At 31.5% G+C, this 21,828-nt stretch overlaps 1 protein-coding gene across 1 annotated transcript; it reads right to left on the bottom strand.

Annotated features, from left to right (window-relative positions):
• Positions 1-574: 574 nt before the first annotated feature.
• On the bottom strand, positions 575-20,985 carry LOC140050253 (polypeptide N-acetylgalactosaminyltransferase 10-like). Its single transcript, XM_072095365.1, has 14 exons — positions 20,932-20,985; positions 20,637-20,713; positions 19,827-20,032; positions 19,338-19,446; positions 15,246-15,390; positions 12,548-12,714; positions 9,357-9,542; positions 9,019-9,208; positions 7,795-7,915; positions 6,293-6,403; positions 4,438-4,659; positions 4,097-4,204; positions 3,396-3,545; positions 575-2,646 (listed from the first exon to the last, which is right to left on the bottom strand). Exons 3-14 carry the CDS (start codon positions 20,004-20,006, stop codon positions 2,461-2,463), a joined length of 1,875 nt encoding a protein of 624 aa, XP_071951466.1. The 5' UTR covers positions 20,007-20,032; positions 20,637-20,713; positions 20,932-20,985; the 3' UTR covers positions 575-2,460.
• Positions 20,986-21,828: the final 843 nt, after the last annotated feature.

Genomic DNA, 21,828 nt, shown 5'->3' on the forward strand with positions numbered 1-21,828 from the left:
GTACAACGTCAATGCGTTGCGTGTACGACGTCTATGCGTTGAGTGTACGACGCTTTTGCGTTGAGTGTACGATGCCTTTGCGTTGAGTGTACGACGTCTTTGCGTTGAGTGTAAGACGTCCTTCCGTAGAGTGAACAACGTCTTGGCGTAGAGTGTACGACGTCTTGGCGTTGAGTGTACGACGCTTTTGCGTTGAGTGTACGACGTCTTTGCGTTGAGTGTACGACGTCTTTGCGTTGAGTGTACGATTTCTTTGTGTTGCGTGTCGACGTCTATACGTTTTTTGTAATTAATTTTGATTTTAAATGAAAAACAAAACAAGATGATAAAATATTTTTAAAAACAGCGAAAAAAAATAAATGTAGTTATAATTTGAGTTTGAAAACAACTTGTTTGGATATCCATATAAGGCATAATAACAATATAAGGTAAAATATTCATTTTGTAATTATACAGAATATATAAAATTTGAACTTAAATAAACACAAACAAGGTTTGTTTCAATTAAAATGGTTGAATTAATTAAAATTTTTAATAATAAATAATAAACAACAAATATTTGAATGATAATCTTATTTGAGAATTCAATGTTACGTTTTCAGTGGTATTTTTAAATTTAATAATTTTCGGTAAATACTAAATATAAATAATAATAAATGTAGTTTATGATCATTAATTTCTTAAATTTTCATATTATTTTAAAAGCCCCATTTACTCATGAATTATGCATAAAATATGCATAATTAGCACACAATTAACATACAACATAGCGCCTTTTAAATTTAAAAGAGTTGACGGGGAATGCATAAAACAAAAGTATTTACATAAATGGAATGTTCCAAGAGATACATAACATACCTAACTACCACAATAATAATAATAATAATAATTATCATTATCTTTATCAAAACAGCATCACTCCATCTACACAATCCCACTTTATGCGACAACAAAATGTGATCTGCGCATATATGGATGATGATATCTATCACTACCATATTTTGGCATACCACACACGTTTGATATTGTAGACAGAGATTTAGTTGAGAAGTAAAGCTACTTTGAATTAAAAAAAATAACTAAAATAAAATTTAAACAAATGCACCTGAGAAAGAAACATTGGAATAACCAACGACTCGGAAAGCTCGCCTAAAACCATCGGATAACCAGGTACGGCTGGCGAGGATTGCTATAAAGAATTTGGCTTACATTTAGGCCTGACTTGCTTTGATCTAAGACTTAAGACAGGTTGATAGTGTAAACATATACGACAGGTGGGACATCATGATTTTTTCAATAATTGAGTTGAAAAATATTCATTCTGGGGAATTTATTGTATAGTGGTCTAATGGTTAGGACATCTTCCTGGTCCGAATCTTGGTTTGGGAGAATTTTTCTTATTCTTACAGAATTCCTCATCTTTATTGTTTCAAATTAATAAATCACATTATATTACCAGGCGAATTAATGTTCTGTGTGTTTTGTTTATATATTAGGGAGGTTTCGCAACCTTACGAATACGATAACGAAAACGGATACGTCATACATTTGTGAAACTTTTGAGCTGATCCCCATTTCATATTCGTAAAGCGTATTCTATTGACGAATATCACCAGTCATATTCTACAAATACTACAAAACCAGTATAGTTTTTGATCTATTTTGCACATTTTGCATTTGAATCAGGAATGATTCATGATTATAATATAATTATATTTTTATTGAAAGTAATTTACTAAAGTAATTTACTAAAATGCCAGGTCAATTTTGATAAATAGCAGTTTTTAAAGTTCTCACTCGCTTTGATGTTACGCTAGGCCTAGGCAGCCAAGTACCAAGCAACACGTACCTGCGCTTCGCTCAAATTTACCGCAGTCATATTTTGGACGCGCCTCAATATTTCGTTGCCATGCGAAACAGATTTTTTTATGGCTTACGAAAACGAATACGTGTGCGTGACGTATCCGTTTTCGTTATCGTATTCGTAAGATTGCGAAACCTCTCTATTGTGTATTGTGTATAGTTCAGCTTCATTGTATATATCTAGGGGTGTTCCCTTACACAGAGCTTGTTTATAACTTTTCCTCCACCACTGCGATGATGTTTGTAAGCCTGCGTAGAGGAGGCTTAGAATCAACATCAATGTTGTCTCAGACTTGATCTAAATTTGTAAGACCACGTTCCCAAGTTTAAGACCTGACTTGAGACCATTATTACAATCCACCGCTGGTTTTCCAAAAAGTTTTTAGAATATAATTTACCCAATATCGAAGAATTTGGGACTTAATAATTCTGGTTAGTTTCTGGTATTCCACTGCTCAAGTATTTTCGGCGATTACAGTACTCTGATTACCCAGAAACATTCATTACCCACAATACCTTCTTCACACAATGCATGATATATAAGAGTATAAAGGCACATACTTCATTTGGTTAAAACTAATAAGAATATCTTCAATGCTAACTTGCTATCATTATGGGATATTTCTGGTTTAATTTTTGTAAAAGATTGTGATCGATCGTTTCAAATATCCATTTTTGCGATGGTTTTGTTTTACTACATTTTGAAAGGAAAATACTTGGTTTAGAGGTTGTGCTGCTGTCTAAGCAATGCCGTGACATTTTATGGTACAGCAACTGGTGTTCCTGCAAAGTAAACAAAATATAAACAATAAACATACATCTAACAGAATGTACTTAACTCACTAATTAGTAGATAAAAATACTGTAAAGTATGGCTGTATTTCAAAAAAAGAATTAAAATTGGGCGAATATTACAAAAAGACAAAAAGTAAAACTTTGTTTACAGATCAGACTGATATAATTTAGCCTAGAGGATGTAATTACGACCTGCTCTTTAAGGAAAGGTACAAACAACCAGTAGCATAATGACTATGAACGCTCACTGAACAACTAGAGCTTAAGGGGCCCCAGAGCATGAGCAGTCCAATGCAACTGCCCACCGTTTATGAGTGGTAAACCACAGGCCTTTACCCTCTGCATTACGCCACTGGAGTGGAATTGTGGTTTGGCGGTTATGATGCTTGGCTACCAATCCAAGGGTCCTGGGTTCAAGTCCTGTTAGTATCAGGATTTTTCTAATGGCAATTTATAACTCCACTCCCGAAGAATAATAAATAATAAGACTTTGTTTATGTAGAGCATCTTGTATATGCTTGTCTTGTAAACAGGATTGCCACCTTAAAGAAGGATAGTGAATGAATTCGCTTATGATTATCCTTGGCAATTTGCCGATATATATATATAAAAAAAAAAACAAGAAACATGTGTACACTGGACCTCTAACCTCTAGTTTTAAAGTCCTTATCCTAAAAGACTCATTCTACCACCAGAACAATGCTCAACAGAGCCATGAAAAATGAACTACTACTAACCTCATTATAAACCCATAGTTGGTTTCCTCCACTCCCGTGGCAGGGGAATAGAATAGGTTCTCCTCCTTCATGACCGAATGGATAATCCACGCACTTCTGTAATTTTGTTGACCCTAATCTCAGGTCATCGTGCCAAGTAACCGCAAAAAACTAAAATATGCACAGAAACAGAATTAAAAATCTCAAATTAAGTTAAAATAGACAGAGTTTACAAGGCATTCTTGACTTAAAGCCCTTGCCTACACGATCAAACTTTATGTAAAAAAATGTGATGTGCCCATATATGGACAAGATGATGTCATATCACTACCACATTTGGGCACACCACACTGTTTTTGTGAAACTAGTTAGATAGTGTAGACATAGAAAAACAATTTTTATTAAACTTCAGAGAAAAACATTTGTTTTGAGGACATGGTTTGTGGACTATACCATTGTAGAGGGGAGTGTTCAGCAAATTTTCTACGTTTTAACTCCTAATAGAATAGGCTATTGTCGGTTTATTCAGGTAAAAGCTAGGCATGAAATAGACTGGTTAATTTAATATGATTTCTTTCAATCCTAAAGTCATGTCAAATCTGGGTGCAATTATTCCCTCATGTGGATAGTTTTAAATAATATTTTTTTTAAAGAAAAAAATATATCTTAAATCATAATCATGGCCCACACTCTGTATATAACAATAAAAAATAATCTTTTACCTGTCTACCGGATCTTGGTGAGGGCGATTTAAAACATTTTTCTAATTGAAATTCAGATTTCCTACCCATATTGACAGTAAGGCACATGTCAGAGGCCACAGAGCGCACCTGTATATAATGGAGAAAAAAAACAAATATGTTTTTTACAATCATGGTATGGCTACTAGGGTAGTTGACAAAAGAAAAATTATGGTGTGGGCAATTTAATAACATATAACATAGCAAAAACAATAAACCTCAACTAGAACAATTGGTACTAAATAACCAACCATTGTATTTACGTTCGCAATTTCATATTATATCTAACCCCTTGACCTTCTTCCATTGACCCCAGTACTTACCTGGCCCTCCGCTGCGTTCTTTGGCTCCACTGGTGGGTAGTACTTCAGAATATCTGGTGCAATATTTTCCATAAACCAAGTAAAATTATGACAATTTAATCGTTTCTTTAAATTTAACTGGTCTGTGATATCACCAAAACTTTTTCCTTTAAGGTAAGGTCTACGGTCATAGAAATACTGCTTCCAATCGTCCATCCACGTCTCAATAACTCGCATTAAATTCTGACAACGATAAATTTGATAATATGATTTATTTTACAATTTAAGCTATGGATAGGATCATCACCGGATGAACTTATACACAAGATTCTCTACATAAACTAAGTCTTAAACATGTCTTTGGGAGTAGAGTTGTTTTCTGTCATGAGAACATTTGACATTAGGACTATTAGATTACCATGGAGATACATATGATAAGAAAATACAGAAATGTAAACTATGGAAACACACACTAAACACACATTTCTCAATTTAGTTATGGCTTGGTGGTTATGATGCTTGGCTACCAATCCAAGGGTCCTGGGTTCAAGTCCTGTCATATCAGAATTTTTTTCTAATGACAAATTACAACTCAATGCCCAAAGACTTGTAATAGAACTTTACATCTTGTGTATATGTTTGTCTTGTCTCAGGATTGCCAGCTTTAAGAAGGATAGTGAATGAATTCACTTACGGTTATCCTTGGCAATTTTACTAAATATTTAAAAAAAAGCATATTATTTAATCATTTATTGTTGATATGATGCCGATTAATATTGATCACATATTATCTGACTATGAATATCATGATTAAATATTTATTATACTCGACTGCGATACAACTCAATAATGACAAAATTCGTCCCATGAGATTTTGAGATGAGTAATTAATATGTGAAAGTGAGCAGTCTAGGGCGCTCATGCGTAACCTTCCGCAGAATTGAGTATAATACTTTTTGATGAGAAGATCATAGCATTTTATATATAGGGATTAGTATATATGTGTCTATACATATATAAATATATCAAATGTGTGTTACAACAGTATTATAAATCTTTTGCGGTATTAGGACTAAACAAATTTTGTTTGTTAACCCAGGGAGTTGTTATTAGAGTTCTAATAACAACTCCCTGGTTAACCATTACCGACATTTTATCAACAAGGGGAAAAATAATTAATAGCTGGCATGCATGCACTGCTTAGAGGAAAAAATATTTTTCCATTTTTGTTCATATAGATATCGTCAAAATTTCCCAATCCTACCATTTAAAGTTTTTGTTTCACAACTCTATATTTATTCATTAACATATTTTAATGAATGAATTTAGCAGCCGGCTAAAATGTTTATGACTTGAAGTTTACAGACATGCATTTATTAACATATTTTTAAAAACATTTTTAGATCAAGACACAACTTTGCGCGGATTACTAGCTGCATTATGGGAGTATGTTTCCATACATGTTTGATAAAAAAAAAATGACTGGGGTAATAATGTTCAGCGGTTAGGTATCACAACATTAGGCGCTATATAAATCCAGGATATTATTATTATCATAACACCAATCTTTCTATGACTTTCAATTCAATTCAATTCAAAGTAACATTTATTTTCTTCAAAATAAAACAGTCAACAAAATGGTGTAAAGAAAGGTAATATGATTGAAGAAGGCATGATCAAAAAAGCAAAAAGCTTGTGACAGACATGCCTAAACAAAGATTAGATAAAAACAACACGGAAAAAGAAAATAAATAAATAAATAAATAAATTAAAAATTAACTTTACGATAAAAATATACAGTGGGGAAAAACGTTACAGTTAAGGTTACAGCTGTTGATCGAAAAAGTAAATTAAAATACAGGTAATTAAAACACACCTTATTAATGACGCCACCTCCACCCGGAACAGAATACGACATAAATTTACGATAGACATGACCCACACGAGAGCAAGGAACATCTTCCATCTCCCCTCCACACATCCAGATCTGAAAATTTAAATATAAAATATAAGTCTATTTATTCTTTGCATGCAATGCTTTACACAAAATACACAAACCAACAGTGGCGTTGGTAGTCTATGAGTGCCGCTTAGCTAGTTAAACAACTCTACTGTCGTCCCACGTGTGAGGGCACAGTTGGCGGATTAGTCCATTATCATAAATAACCAATACACAAATACAACAACAGTACACACATGTGCTTTCAGAAAAGTAACTAAACAGAGACACGCTTTTCTTACTTTCATAATCTTTAATTTGTCATTAAATTTTATTGTCATTAAATTTTAATGTAAAGTTATATAAATAATTCACGTCACCATCGATAAAATTTTATGTAATACAAGACTATGTAAACAATGAAACTTTTAAAACGTAAATTTTTTCAATTTATAAATGTTTTTATATTTTTAATATTTTTAAACGTTTTAAACATTTTTAGCCTATTTGAAATTTTAGCAATTTATAAATTGTAAAGGTTTTAGGAACATTCTAATGGTTTGAATACTTTTAAAGCTGTTTTTCAAAATCCTTTTAAAGCTGTTTTAAACTATTTTAATCTCCTGAATCCTTCTCAATTTTTATACCTAGTCTTTTTTACACCGTGTTTCATAACTTATATTTTTTTGTGCCATTGTGTGTGTGTGTATATAATATATTATATTGTATACCTATTTATTATATTGTACTAATAATTGTCAATCTTCAAGAAGAATTTCTGTTGTTATTTTATGATGATGATGGACAAATAAAGCATTTCAGTATTCAGTATATAGTAAGCGTCTATTAATTCGTAATATTTAATTACTTTGATTAATAGACCATAATACCATGAATAAAACAAACTGTATTAAATTTAGCTTAGTTTTGCTGTGGCAAAGTTCAACATCCTATATGGCAAGCCTAGGTATATAGTAGTGCATGCTGTACCATAGAGGTGAGTGGACACAACCAAGAAGGCCTGTTGTACACTTATGTAAATTACAGACAATCATTTAATTTGCTTTAATTATAGATAATTTGATTCTTGGCGAGCATCGTGTTTTAGGTATGTGGTGAGAGGAAGAACGTGATAATAATTAATTTATAAATCTAGGTGTGGGGGAAATACTTATCATTCTTTTCAAAAAGACAAGTTAAATTTAGAATTTATTGAACATTTTCATCTTACGAACACCTAGATTTTGTAATTTGTAAACTGTCTAAATATATATTGGTATATATCATTTTTTGTGATGATATTGTGATGATGATGATGATAATATTGTGATGATGTTGTGATGATGATATTGTGATGATATTGAATGTAATATTATGAAAACATTTAAAAAATGTTGAATGGTTATCAAGAATTAATATTGCAGCTATCCAGATGATACCTTGAATGATATGTCATACTGCTCACCGCCCCATACATCCAATCCTTTATCATAGCCTCCTAATTCATCCAGGAAATATTTTCTATCAACGGCAAATAAACCTCCGGCCATTATTGGAGTCCTACAACAAAAATCAATAACGTTGTTAGCAGTGTATAACTCAATAAACATGACATTGATATCAAAACGGTAAAATTTCAAACATTGGCATCACGGTCCTTTTAAAAAGACAAACTCTGAAAATCAATATTGAAATTAGTAGTTTGTGTAACTCAATCAACTTTAAACTACCCTCGATAATAAATGGATTAGTCCGTCACAGAGGAAGGAAAATATGGGTATGGAAAAACAATGTGTGGGAAAGTCATATCTCAGAAGCCCATGGGCTTCTTTTCAAGGTTTTATGGTACTGTAAAACAATACACAGTTTGTATTGGTATGATGTAAATATTGGCGTATTTTTAACTGCCAGTTTTCAGAGGCTTGTTTTTGTGGTCTGTACTTTAATGATTCTGGAACTGAAAGTTCTGGTATTCATAAGAAATTATAATACTGTAAAAACATTATGCATACAAAATATTTTTAGAAATGCATGGTAGAAATATTTGTATTTATAGATCAAATTATGAATTAATTTACATAAATTGAACAATAATGAATAATTCATTCAAATTTTTCGTATAATATTGCATTGATTATTTAACACACATCTAGATATATATATACTATTATTAGTATTAAACCAATCAAAAATTTCATATGAATTCATATCTCAAAATACTGTATAAAAATACTATATTATATTATAATACAAAGTAATAATAAACAAACATTGAGTGTCATTTGTTCTCGAATATGAAAAAGAAATATTAATTATTTGTGTGGGTCCTTTAATAATATTCAGTCATCACTGACAGATCGATAATTTCTAAATATGTATAGAAATATGAATTATGTATATGTGATAAGCACCATCTTAAGCCTCAAAACGGCTTGTTCAAATCCTATACAAAGTTCTTTCTACACTATCAAACTTTATGTGACAACAAAATGTGATGTGCCCATATATGGACATGACGATGTCATATCACTACCATATTTAGGCATATCACTATCATATTTGGACACATCACACTTTTTTTGCCAAACTAGTTTGATAGTGTACACAGAGTTTAAGGAGGTAAACCCACTGTTTTACAAGGGATGCTGAAATATAATTTGTACCTGAATGGCTCACTATTATGAACCCTTCGAAGACGTTCTTCTTCGTTTATTGGTATCCTTTTGTAGTAGAGTTCCCAATCAAACGCCCCGCGCATTGCGTCCCCTGCTTGCGTCTCGTAATGCCAGTCATCGTTCCCAATCACATCTATCATCGGGCACACTATTCGTTTTTTATTCAACGCAATACGTTCTAATAAAATTAGAAATATATTAAAAATAAATAAAATGTAGTGTAAAATGATTACTATAGTATAATACATCTATAAAATTACTTTTAAGTCTGTATAAAAAAAAATTTGTCTAACCTGGTAAAGTTTTAATAACTTTTTCTTACTTACCTAGTAATGGTGGCAACCAATTTACATTGACCTCACAGTGTGAATCGAGGATTAGTATGACATCACCAGTTGCTGCCATGGCACCGGCTAGACGTGTACGAATCAACCCTTCGCGTTGTACGTTTCTTAAAATCTTGACCTTAGGAAAGCCGGTCATGTACTTGTCCAAAGGTCCTTTTAAAAATACTAATAAAATGAAAACAATTTTTATTTAATCAGAAAATATTCCTTTAAAAATTGAATATAAATTCTTATGATTAAAGGACAACTTGACCGAGGACCATATTTTTACAACGTATTAGGGATGTACATATGATTTCAGAACAATCGCGAGATTTAGGTTATCGCCGCACACGCTCGCCGTACAGCCGTCAACGTAAATTGCAGTGACGTCACAGATGCATCGCAAAATCTACTTAATGAGTCCAGATAAGCAAAAGAAACAATTAAAAAAATCAACATTTATATTTTTTACAATTTATTTACAAAATGTGTTTACTAGAAATTTGACAGACTTTGCCAGAAAACTCATGACATGAATTTTGCGATGCACCTGTAACGTCACAGCAATTTACGGCAACGACTGTACGGCGAGCGCGTGCGGCGATCCTTAATCCTGCGATGGTTCATATGTACATCCGTAATACGTTGTTAGAATATGGTCCTCGGTCAAGTTGTCCTTTAAATATAATACATAATTTATCCAACAAAAACAACAAAACAATTTTAAATTAAGGTACTGTACACACAAATAGTAAATTATACTGCATTTTATCTCAAAATTTACTCCTTACTCAGAAATTAAAGCTAATGTAATATATTATATATTTGATAAAAGTTTGTAGCATTTAATAAGCTTGATATAGTAAATAAATTCAAATAAAGGTAGATATTTTATTAAAGTCATTCTGTTCTATAAAATGAAAACTAAAATGTGTTTAATATATTCGAGACAGATCTAAATCAATATGCTGAAATAAAAACTATATTGTAATTCTATATCTTGCTAAACAATAAATCATAATGTAGCTTTTATTAAAATCCTAGATAGCACTTGAGAGACTAAAAGGCTCAAAAGACAATTATTTTGTGTATACAGTTGCAGTCATCCTTTTTAGCTTTTAATATGTCATAGTCTAGATTCATGTTGATATGTAATAACACAATCAGGGCTTGCCTTTAATCATTACTATTTCCACTGTTAGCTAGGGAAGGCTATGGAAGGGTGTAAAAAATGTGTGGTTGGTTGTGAAAAACATACTTTTCGGTACCTAGATGTTTTTGTTGGGTGGATGCTGTGTAGGAAGGCCTACAAAAGTACCTTATGGTTGGTAGGAGAGTGTGAAAGTAAGTGCCCAGTATACGTCTGTCCAGCACTAATGCATCCCGTACTGTACAGGGCTAGTTACCTGTTGACCTCACTAGATACTATATTAATTAAACACAACATGCTACCACCCACGTTGGCTAGTTTTAATCAATGCTTTAAACTCTAATCATGTTATGTGAAACTGAATACATGCATCGCCTCGATTTACTACTGCTTCTAAATTAATTTTCAGGTAAACAAGACTAAGAAATATCTGTTTGATTAGTAATACCAAAACTAATCCAGCTAACCCTACAGTATCTCCTTTCTTCTTTGCTTAAATAATTGGGCTAGTGAAAAATAAAAATCTAGTATCGTAATGAGTGAGTGAGTGGCCGAGCGGTTAAGACAGTGGAATCGTAATTACGTAGCCATAACATCGGCAGGCATTCGAGGCTCACTCACTCCATGGTTCTGGTGGTAGAACGAGTCTTCTCGGATAAGGACTATAAACCGTAGGTCCAGTGTACACATCTAGCTTGTGTGCACTTTAAAGAACCTAGTACATCTTTCGAGACGAGTAGGGGGTGACCCCGGTGTATTAGTACATCACAGCCACTAATCACCAACTGGGCCCTCTGGAAGACCAGTCTTTGACTGAAGAGGTTACCCAGTATAAATATATATTTCAATCAATCAACAAAAGATGTCTTTTTGTAATCTTAAGCTCTGTTTATACTATCAAACTAGTTTGACAAAAAAGTGTGATGTGCTCAAATATGGTAGTGATATGTTTAAAAATAATAGTGATATGCCCCAATATGGTATTGATATGACATCACCATACTGTATGTCCATATGGGCACATCACAATTTGTTTCACTTAAGTGTGATAGTGTAGACAGAGCTTTAGGCTAGCACAATTATAAGTGGGCTACTAGTATAATCTTCAGTTCATAGTGAACTAGTCAGAAAAAAATTTAAACTCCAGATTTTATTTTTTAAAATCTTATTTCATACCACAAAATATCATGCACTATAATTATATATATTTTTTAGCTTAATTTATCCTATATTTGAATTTGATATCTTATTTATAATAATTAATTAAAAATATGTACAGTAATGTAGTTTTTACTACTTCTATAAAATCTATACTATATAGTTTTATCTTCATTGTATTATTCATCGGTTAATAATATTGATTAGTTCTTTTACAGCATAGCTTCTATGACAGCTGGTGTTAGCAATATACAGCAATGTACATTGTAACATTAATGTTAATAACAGTGTATTATTAGTTGTCATAAAACATTGAATACAAACATCTGGCATACACAATACTACATTGTGTGCCTAAGCTCTGTCTACACTATCAAACTAAAAAAAAGTGTGGTGTGCATATTTTAGTGATATGCTTAAATATGGTAGTAATATGACATCATCATGTCCATATATTTTTGTCATAAACTTTGATAGTGTAGACAGAGCTTTATGAAAAAATGCAGTTTTTATTTGTGGGTTTGTAATAGTACAGTAACTGTATTTTTTTAAACACACATTTATATAAACATTGAATTTTAGCATGGAAATCTCAACTCTCCCAATACCAGACTCCCTCAAAAACTGAAACCGACCAAAAAGACAGATGACTGTCCTCTTATTTCAAACACTATAAAAAAAATGGAAACCTGGGAAATGTATGTCTCTTAGGAAAATAATCAGTTTTGACAGACTTGACAGACTACAGTAAATGGTATTATATGCATCGTATTGAAATAAACCACATCTTACATTTATAGCTATATTATTTTGAAAACTAGTAAGAGAAAATACATAAATATAATACATAATTTTAGCACTAAACTATAGAATAACTCACGTTTATCACTAAAGTCATCGACCAATATTATCTCGTGCAGTAGCTGCGGAGGTGAACGATTCATGATACTGTGTACGGTACGCTTTAGTGTTGACATGGCCTCGTTGTGAAATGGAATTATAACGCTAGTTGTTGGCAGCTTGGATAAATATTTCAGCTCTTTACATCTGTTTGTGAAATAAAAATATAATATATTTAAATGATTTAATAATAATATAATAAAAAAACAGGCCTATGGTATTACCTGAAAAACATCTGTTTGTAAAATAAATGATATAAAATACAATAATAAATAATTAATACAATTACAATATGAGTATAAACACTACTTCCCAGTTTTCACCAAAATTCGTACCTACAGTAATCCCCGTGGGACTATATTTGGGTCAAATAAGGTACACATTGTATGCTGCATATAATAGACTACCCGAAACATGACACCCAGTATTAACTATTATTAGAATAATTAAGTTTGAAAAAAAAAAACTATTATAAATTAATTTGTATTATAAACTAAATTAATTATCTTAAAAAATAAAATGTAGTACAAAAGATAAGACACATCTGCTGTCGGCTGCTTTTAGCAATTTGTAAGATTTCATTTGTTTAGCTAGATACCCACATCACTGAGAACACCTGTGAGTTATGTACTGGCTGGTCTATGCACCTTAAATTGCTGGTAAACGGAAGCAGCCACGTGGGTTTGATTGGTCTTGTTTATTTTTTCGGTTTTTGTCAAATTTATCAATTGTTTTTAGGTTTAAGGTTTATATGTTTCCTGGTTTTTCACAAGCGCCTTGAGCACTTTAGTGGATATGTGCGCTGTATAAATCTTATTATTATTATTATTATTAATAATCCAGTATCAATGGCAAACAATAGCCATGGCCTAAATATTGCGAACTTGCTAAAAACATGTACTGTACAACCTAAATCTTGAGGTCAATCTAAAGACTTGCTTGAGGTCAATGTAAGGTCAACATGAAGCACAAAGTTCTGTCTACACTACAGTATAAAACAAAAAATGTGATGTGCCCATATATGGATACGATGATATCATATCACTACCATATTTGGGTACATCACTCTTTTTTGTCAAACTACATTTTGTAGTGTAGACAGAGAATACACAAAATGTATTTATTTGTGGGAAAATTACTAAAGTCTAGGGTACGTTAGATGACTAATATATAACTTGTGTTTATTTACTTTATCTGCTTCTTAAAGGAAGGAAATGGTTGACAGTTGACTGAAATACCTAATTTCATAATAAATATACTATCTAAATGGACATTGGTTGATAATTATATGTTATGGGATATTGATTAATTTTTGTTAACACCTTGTCAATAATAACCTTGTATTAATTGGTAATGATGAATGAATGAACTTACGCTGTTAAGGATAATAAAATACAATGATTATAAAAGGTCCGCGGCAGTCAGTACATAGAAACCACGTCTGTTGATTCATTTCAATCTATTACAAAAGGTCAGATCCCACTAGGACGCAACACACGTAAGTGAAACGCAAGCAAGTTCACCAATGGAAAGTGATAGTTCAAATAATCCATCGCTTCTGATATTGGTCAAATTACTTGCGTTGTGCTTACGTCCTTGTGTTGCATCCTAGTGGGAACTATATATTGAATATTAATTGTAAAATTGTAATTGAAATTTGTATGACATAGGTTATTGTATAATAAAAATACCTAAAAGGAGAAATTTCTTATCATGAAACAATGTTGTTTAATAAAATGTGCAATCTGTATAAACTAGTTTTAACCTTATTAATCATTGTTTTTTTGTTATATATTGTTTTGCTTCATCCTCAAAAAACATTTTTTTTAAATAAAATAAACAAACATACAATTGTTCACAATCACCACCAATACATCACTTTTAACTTCATATAACTACTGAAAACTTGCCAAGTTTGTAGTTATTTTTTCTGTTAGTCTGTCGGCCAACATTTTGGTTTTTGTCTGAGCTTAATTATTATTATACATGAAACGCCATGTGTGCCAAAATATTTATCTATTCTAATACCAATATTAAGTTAAAATTCAGTCTAGAACCTACTGTAGACAACTTCATAACATGTGCAATAATTTTGTGCACATCTGTCATAATCCATCCACTAATATTCATACATCATTCACGTTGAATGAGTGACTAACGCTTTTATTTATTGGCAACTGTAATCGGGCACACTAATCTTCAGCTGACAAACTGGTTTCCAGAATTAATGGGAGTCTTAACCCTAATAGCCGTAATTAATGTCATTAAATTAATAGCCGTTATTGAAAATTAACTGTTATGTTATGATCTGATGCTAATACATTCTAAGTTATACTGATATTTTATAATTTACCAGTAACTAGTAACGCTTTGAGTAAATAGATAAATCGGCAATTTATTGAAAATTAACTGTATGATCTGATGCTAATTACATTATACTGTAAGTTATAATGATATTTTATAATTTTAATGGTTTGAGTAATTATACATAACTCAGCAAAATGTAGTTGACCAGTTGACCAGACCAGTCTTTCTACATTTGATAAATAATTCCCAAAAAATGAGCCTTGGGCATGTACTGTATGTATCTTTTTATATGCATGTTGTGGTAAGAATACAATAAATTCTAGAGCATAGGATTTAGGAAGAAATGGAATGGTCCAACAAAAGGTAACTACCTGGGATCCCTGATATCAGGAATGGCACGGTCCAATGACACCATATCGCTGACACGGAGGTTGAATCCATTAGCAGAAAAGTCTTGATGTTCTGTCTTCTTCATTTCTGCGTTCAATTTAATTGGAATCCCATGTTCACCTGGTCCTAAATTCAAATAAGATACCGCATATTAATTAGTAAGAACACCAACATTTGCTTTGTCAAGGATTATTGTCATAAACAGTGTAGACATGATGATGTCATACAGTAGCACTATCATATTTGTATATATCACTACCATATTTATACATATCACTACCATATTTGGGCATTTCACTACCATATTTAACTGTGCCCATGAAACCAATCTACCTAGACTATTGAACCTGATTTTTTTTTAATGTACAACATTATAACCCAAAAAATATGCATCATTTAGGGACCCTGTCAAAATTATTCTACTGCAGTTTACTGCAGTAACTAATATTTTGTGTATATCATACACATTGGTTATTATAGTGACTGAGGTAGTTACTGCAGTATATAATGATTTTGACATGGTGAAAGTTTTTCCTTTGAAATTTAAAATTTTTTAAATATCAGACAAACACTTATTTTGATAAAAGAGAAGTCATTCATCAAATATAGTAAAAAACAAAGTGCTAAAGCTAATAGATAAAACACATTAAAGATTTTTTTTTTCTGAAACATTCAATTCCGAGCCAAATGGGCTGCTTTCACGATAGTCTGTATCTCTTTAATATCTGAATGTGACTTCTGTGATAATGTTTTTATCAGGCAGAAAGTTGGAACATTTTTTTAAATAAATGTTTGAAAGAATGAAGGATTATGCTCTGTCTACACTACACTTTCAAATATTATGTGACAAAAATGTGACGTGCCCATAGATGCCCATGATGATGTCACATCACTACTATATTTGGGCATATTACTACCAACCATTATTTTGGCACATCACACTATTTTTTTCAAACTAGTTTGATAGTGTAGACAAGGCTTAAGTCATTGTTAATATTAGATTCTATATCGTTTTCTCAAACTGTTAATGTTATTCATTCAGCTAGTCTTCTTTGTACTAAAAGAATAGGTATTTTATGGAAAGTCATTGTAGAGTCAACAAGTACACTAACCACTCTCAGCTTCAAAAGGAACACTCCATTATATAGTCCTTTTAATATGTATTCTGTTACTATTATATTACCATTAATTTCTTCCCCTATTAATTCAAGCGGAATTATAAAAATTTTACTAACAATTCAAATGATATATCCCATTCAAGGCTTGTGCTATTATTAACCTATTAAGTATTATACTTAGAATATAACTACTTTATTTAAAATTGAACTTTTTTTTCAAAGAGGAAACATAACATTTGTTACGTAGAGGACATAACATACTGTATGAATTCCTCAACTAAGGACTGAACAATAATATATTGACATAAATGTTTTCATTTATGTCCTATACCACTCCACTCTGATAATTACAGTATATACTCATTAGTACAGCATTTATTAATACAGTACTCAAGTCTAGATCAAATAATATTAATTATGATTTAAAAAAATTAACAATCAAACAAGAAATATTATGCTTTATTGTGCCAGTGGGTGGCATAATAAATATTGATGATGGATTTTTCACTAAATTTCTGCTAAACAATAACATAATTGAACAGAGTTAAATATAGTTTTGTTTGTACTTTGTACTCAATATTGTATCAATAATATTGACTGTTTTATATGGACCTGAATCAAACACTTGTTTGGGCATGAAAAAAGTTTGCTTTAATGTTCGATTATAGACAAAGCCATAAGAATACTATACTGTATACTAAAAAATAATTTAATGTCACTTGTCATGTCAGTAAATAATTTTTATTCTGTACTGACATGTGGCCGTATTTACCAATCACAAAGTGAGATATTTCCATTAAATCCTAAGAATTACCCTTAAATCAAGAAAAAATTAAGGGTTTCACTTAAGTGGTATTCACAAAGGTCATTATAAACCCATGGGTTCTGTAAGAGATTGGTACTTTAGTATAAAATCTCTGTCTACTGTACACTATCAAACTAGTTTTTTACAAAAAAAGTATGATGTGCCCAAATATGGTAGTGATATGACGTCATCATGTCCATATATGGGCACATCACATTTTGTATTTCAATCAAGTTAGATCAATATATAGATCTAATAACTATATTAATTATGGTCAAATATCAAATTTAAAAACATCTTTATCATTCTAAATAAACTTCTTACAGTAGGTCATTTGACTTTGAAATTGACTTTCTCAACTTCCTTTTTTAAAAACAAATTGATCTCCTTGCCATTTAAAGATCTATTGTGACAGTACCGATGGATAAACATCTACTGTAGTACTGTACAGTGTCAGCGTAACTTGGTACCAGATAGTGACCTACTAACCAATTGAAGGTCAACTTTCATCATTAAAACAATATAGTGAAATTTACATAGAGAAGCTATCAAAAATACATTATAAGAATTATTGATTTTATATTTCCAAATGCATTGTGTGTGTAAATTATGAAGAGATTAATAAAAGTGGATGATACCAACAAAAGAAGAATAAAATACAGTAAAAATTTTAAATTATTAGGATCTGATTTGATGTGCCCATAAATGGACATGATGATGTCATATCACTGTCATATTTGGGCACATCACACTTTTTTTGTCAAACTAGTTTGATAGTGTAGACAGAGCTTTAAGCAACAACTTTATTTTATTTAGTCATTTAATTAAGATCCTCATCCCTACAGGCAATAAGCAAGATATACTGTACATCACACAACAATGGTACATAAACAATATTCAATATCTCTCTGAGTGATAGATAATTAATTTGATCTACTTTTTCACGCTGCTGCTCTAGCCCGCTACGTCCCATTAGGACTACTCAATCAGAAGCTATAAGCAAGCAGCAGTTATAGTTCTAAGGGCGACAGTTTTGCGAAAATGGAAACTCCACTATAATTTATAGATTTCCAGCTGCTACTGTAGACCCAAAAAACGTCTGGGAAAAGAGTCTATTAGGACATGTCATGCTAAAATTACAAATCCCAAAGCATTTCTGGTATTTATGACTTTTGACTGTAATTTACTGTCAGATATTCATTGAATTATTATCGAAACAGTCCATTAAAGTTTGTGTTTGTAATAGGATACTTCACACTTGAAATATCTAGGGTGATGAAGTGACCCCCAGACTTGACCTTAGCAATAAAATTAACTAAAGTGACAGAAATTGAGTATTCACTTCTGTAACAAAAAAATAATATTTATTCAGGTATAAAAAGAGAAAATAAACCCAAAAACCATTGTCTGACAGACAATTTAAGTATTTGTTGCTTTAAATGACATTTTTTTTTCAGGTAAAATAACTATTATGTGACAATAAAATGACACATTCAAAAACATTTGAAATAAAAAATATTTTTCAATAAGCAAGCAGCGTTTTTTGTAAGAAATATTTCTTGTTTATACTAACTAATCATAAACCTACTACTGTATCTAATATAAATGTCAAATTATGTTAGGAACGTCCAATTTTAATAATCTTGAATTTCTATTCAACCTTGTTTTCATCCTTTTCTATTTTTAACAATAGGCCACGCTTTCAACGTATTCTATTAATAGCATCACACTGTCTACAATTCTCGTTATCTGAATTGGTTTCCAACAACCAATAATAGTTCTTGTATTAGTACAGCGGTTTTGAATAAACTTTTTCAATCATTGGTTGGTTAGCAACTAATGATTTTAAATACCACAGAGATTGCTTCTCACGCAAAAATTATTATGATTTAGTATAGAAACTAAGTATAGCATTTTAATTTTGGAAATATTTTAAGTTTGTGAATCAAAATACTTTGTAAAAATGCTATTTAACTTTGAGAAATCATTCCTACATATAAATAAAGACAATTTTCCATAATTAAATCAACGCCGTGGATAAGGATAATCAAAGTCTTTTTAATGGAACATTTTTTGTAGTTTTAACTACAGTACACAAAGTAGTAAACAGTTACTACTTTATGTAATACAGTGCATTATAGTATATTTACCTTCTCTATGTTTATCAGCTTCTATCTGTGTGTAATTATGCCAATCAATTCTTATATTATCTCCATAGTTTAATACTTTTATATTTCTATCACTGGTTCTTATATGCTCCTGTTAAAAAAAACAGTAAAAAATCTAAATAATCTAGTATTAATAACCAAAAAGTTTATGATAAATAAAATGGACATAGGGAGTTAGTGCTTTTATACAAATTTTACAAGTTTGCCGTTGAAAAATACGGGGACCACATTCGATCTCCTAAACTAAGTTCCTCATCTCAGCATCTTCGTCAGTGCACATATTTAGTAGGGATAGGATATACAGTTTACAACAATATTACTCTAACAGTAACAACATTTAAAAAATGTTTGAAAAAATAATTTCCGTTTATACTCAATTAGTAAAATTATTAAGATAGTGAGATTAAACATCAGAGTAACGCCAGCTGACGCATTATATTATTACGATTGTTCACATTAGTGTTACTTTACCTTCGGATCTTTGATGACATCATCCACGATATTTGCTGCTTCGCGTACATTGAATACGTTGTCAGCAGACTTTTCCTTTTCTTCAGAGTTGAAACCAACTTTGAGCAAGAATGGACCAATCATAAGTAAGAGCACCGCCATCCCAGCATACTTTACAATGCATTTAGGACGGAAACGCATTTCTATAATTGGTAGTTGTTGGTCTTCTGTAAAAAAAATTGTAAAACAATGTTTATTTAATATATAGCAACTGTTATTAGCATTATAGACAGTAAGTTGTTTAAATAGACCCCTATTATGCTTAAATTTTATAATTAATTTAAAAAAAGAGTCTGCTAATTATATTTTCGGATCCAAAATATAGGTACAGTAGCCTCTACCCTTTCAAAATATAAAGTTGGTAGTAAATACCGGAATGGTGTCCGGCGGGGGATAGTTTATTACCATTAGTTAAGGTCCTATGTAAAGCACCTATAGGGGTCAGTGATCCATTAGGCGCTATATAAATACTGTTTATTATTATTATTACTACTAGCCTAGCTAGGCTAGCTTGACTATTGGGATACTATGTTGGTCCTGACCTCCCTGTCTGGATTGGGATGGAATCATCAATAACATTAAAATTAGCTTATCTCTACTAGAGTACTAGGCCTATCCTAGTAGTAGTAGATTGTATAAATAATAGGCCTAATTTATCCTACCTCACCTGTACCACTGTCTGTAGACTAGGCCTACCCTAGACTCTATTTAACCTCATTACAAAAAAAAATCTATTTATGAGTATACGTGGTATTTCCGGTATATTCTTACCTGAAACAATGAACTAGATTTGCATGGTAGGTAGGCCTACGAGAACAGTCCAATTGCTCCTACGGGTACACACCGTGCTAAAAAAAACAAGACCGGTGAAGTAGGAAGTAAATGCACCAGAGTGTGTCCGCCTAGCCTAGCCCAGCTAGGACAGAGCTGGGAGTTTATCGAGGAACAAAACAACGTAAAAAGGAGCATGAACAAATCAACTAATATCTCACGTCATTGTAGCTCACAACGAATGATGAACTGTTGTTTAATGTAATTAAGTTATCGGTCAATATGAAATAATTACCATAACAAAAGTTTATCCCATGTGCTTCTGTTGATATAGTGAGAGCAGCAGCAGCAGTCAACAGAGCTGCAATTCTTCTCGCCAAGAGTCAAAAGTATTTTTGGATATAGAGGGCGCTAAAGGATTCATAACTTTTATCAAAAGTTACAAGTATTACATTTTTTTATGGTAAATATACTGTAGTCTTGATTTGATAGGACGGTATAATACTTCAGAGGTGGAAGGATCAGTCCCCCGACTCACTCTCTCAAATCTTGAAAGATTCAATGCAAAAAATAGAACGTTAGTTTAAGTTCAGCATTCAATTTTACCCGAAACAAATTTAAGCACAAAGTAAAACACCGATTAAGTATGTCTTAACAGTTTTTAATAAATAAAGAAAAGGCAAATAAAATCTGGTCAGATATGAACCGTAACAATTTAGCAAGGTATAAAATTAACGTTTATAAAATTGATATTTAGGTAAAGTAAAATATAAATATTTTTCTGATTGCCTGAAAGAGATAAAAAGAGTTATAAAACAAAAGAACTCTGTGCTAAATTATACACACGTAGATTGAAGATTGAACACTGGGCATAGTGCATCAGGTTTACTTACTTGATGCACTAACTGTACTGTAAAATTGTATAAAATAGAGAAAAATTATTTTTGTTTTCTTCTTTCCTTACTATTATATATATGGTAGGAGTGAGATATAAGAGGTATTTATTGAAAGTTATTTAATGTCAGTTGTATTTGTATTGTAATATTATATTAATCAAGTGCAATGCATTGTTGTAAACGAACATTTTATTGATGAAGAAAAAAAGTGGGTCGAATCCTACAAGTATGTCTTAACATGGAATTTTAACCATCGTCGAGTGTATAATAAGCCTTCTTTCTTTACACAGTTTTAA

The sequence above is a fragment of the Antedon mediterranea genome, chromosome 5 (genome assembly GCF_964355755.1).
Source record: "Antedon mediterranea chromosome 5, ecAntMedi1.1, whole genome shotgun sequence".
Lineage (NCBI taxonomy): Eukaryota > Metazoa > Echinodermata > Crinoidea > Comatulida > Antedonidae > Antedon > Antedon mediterranea.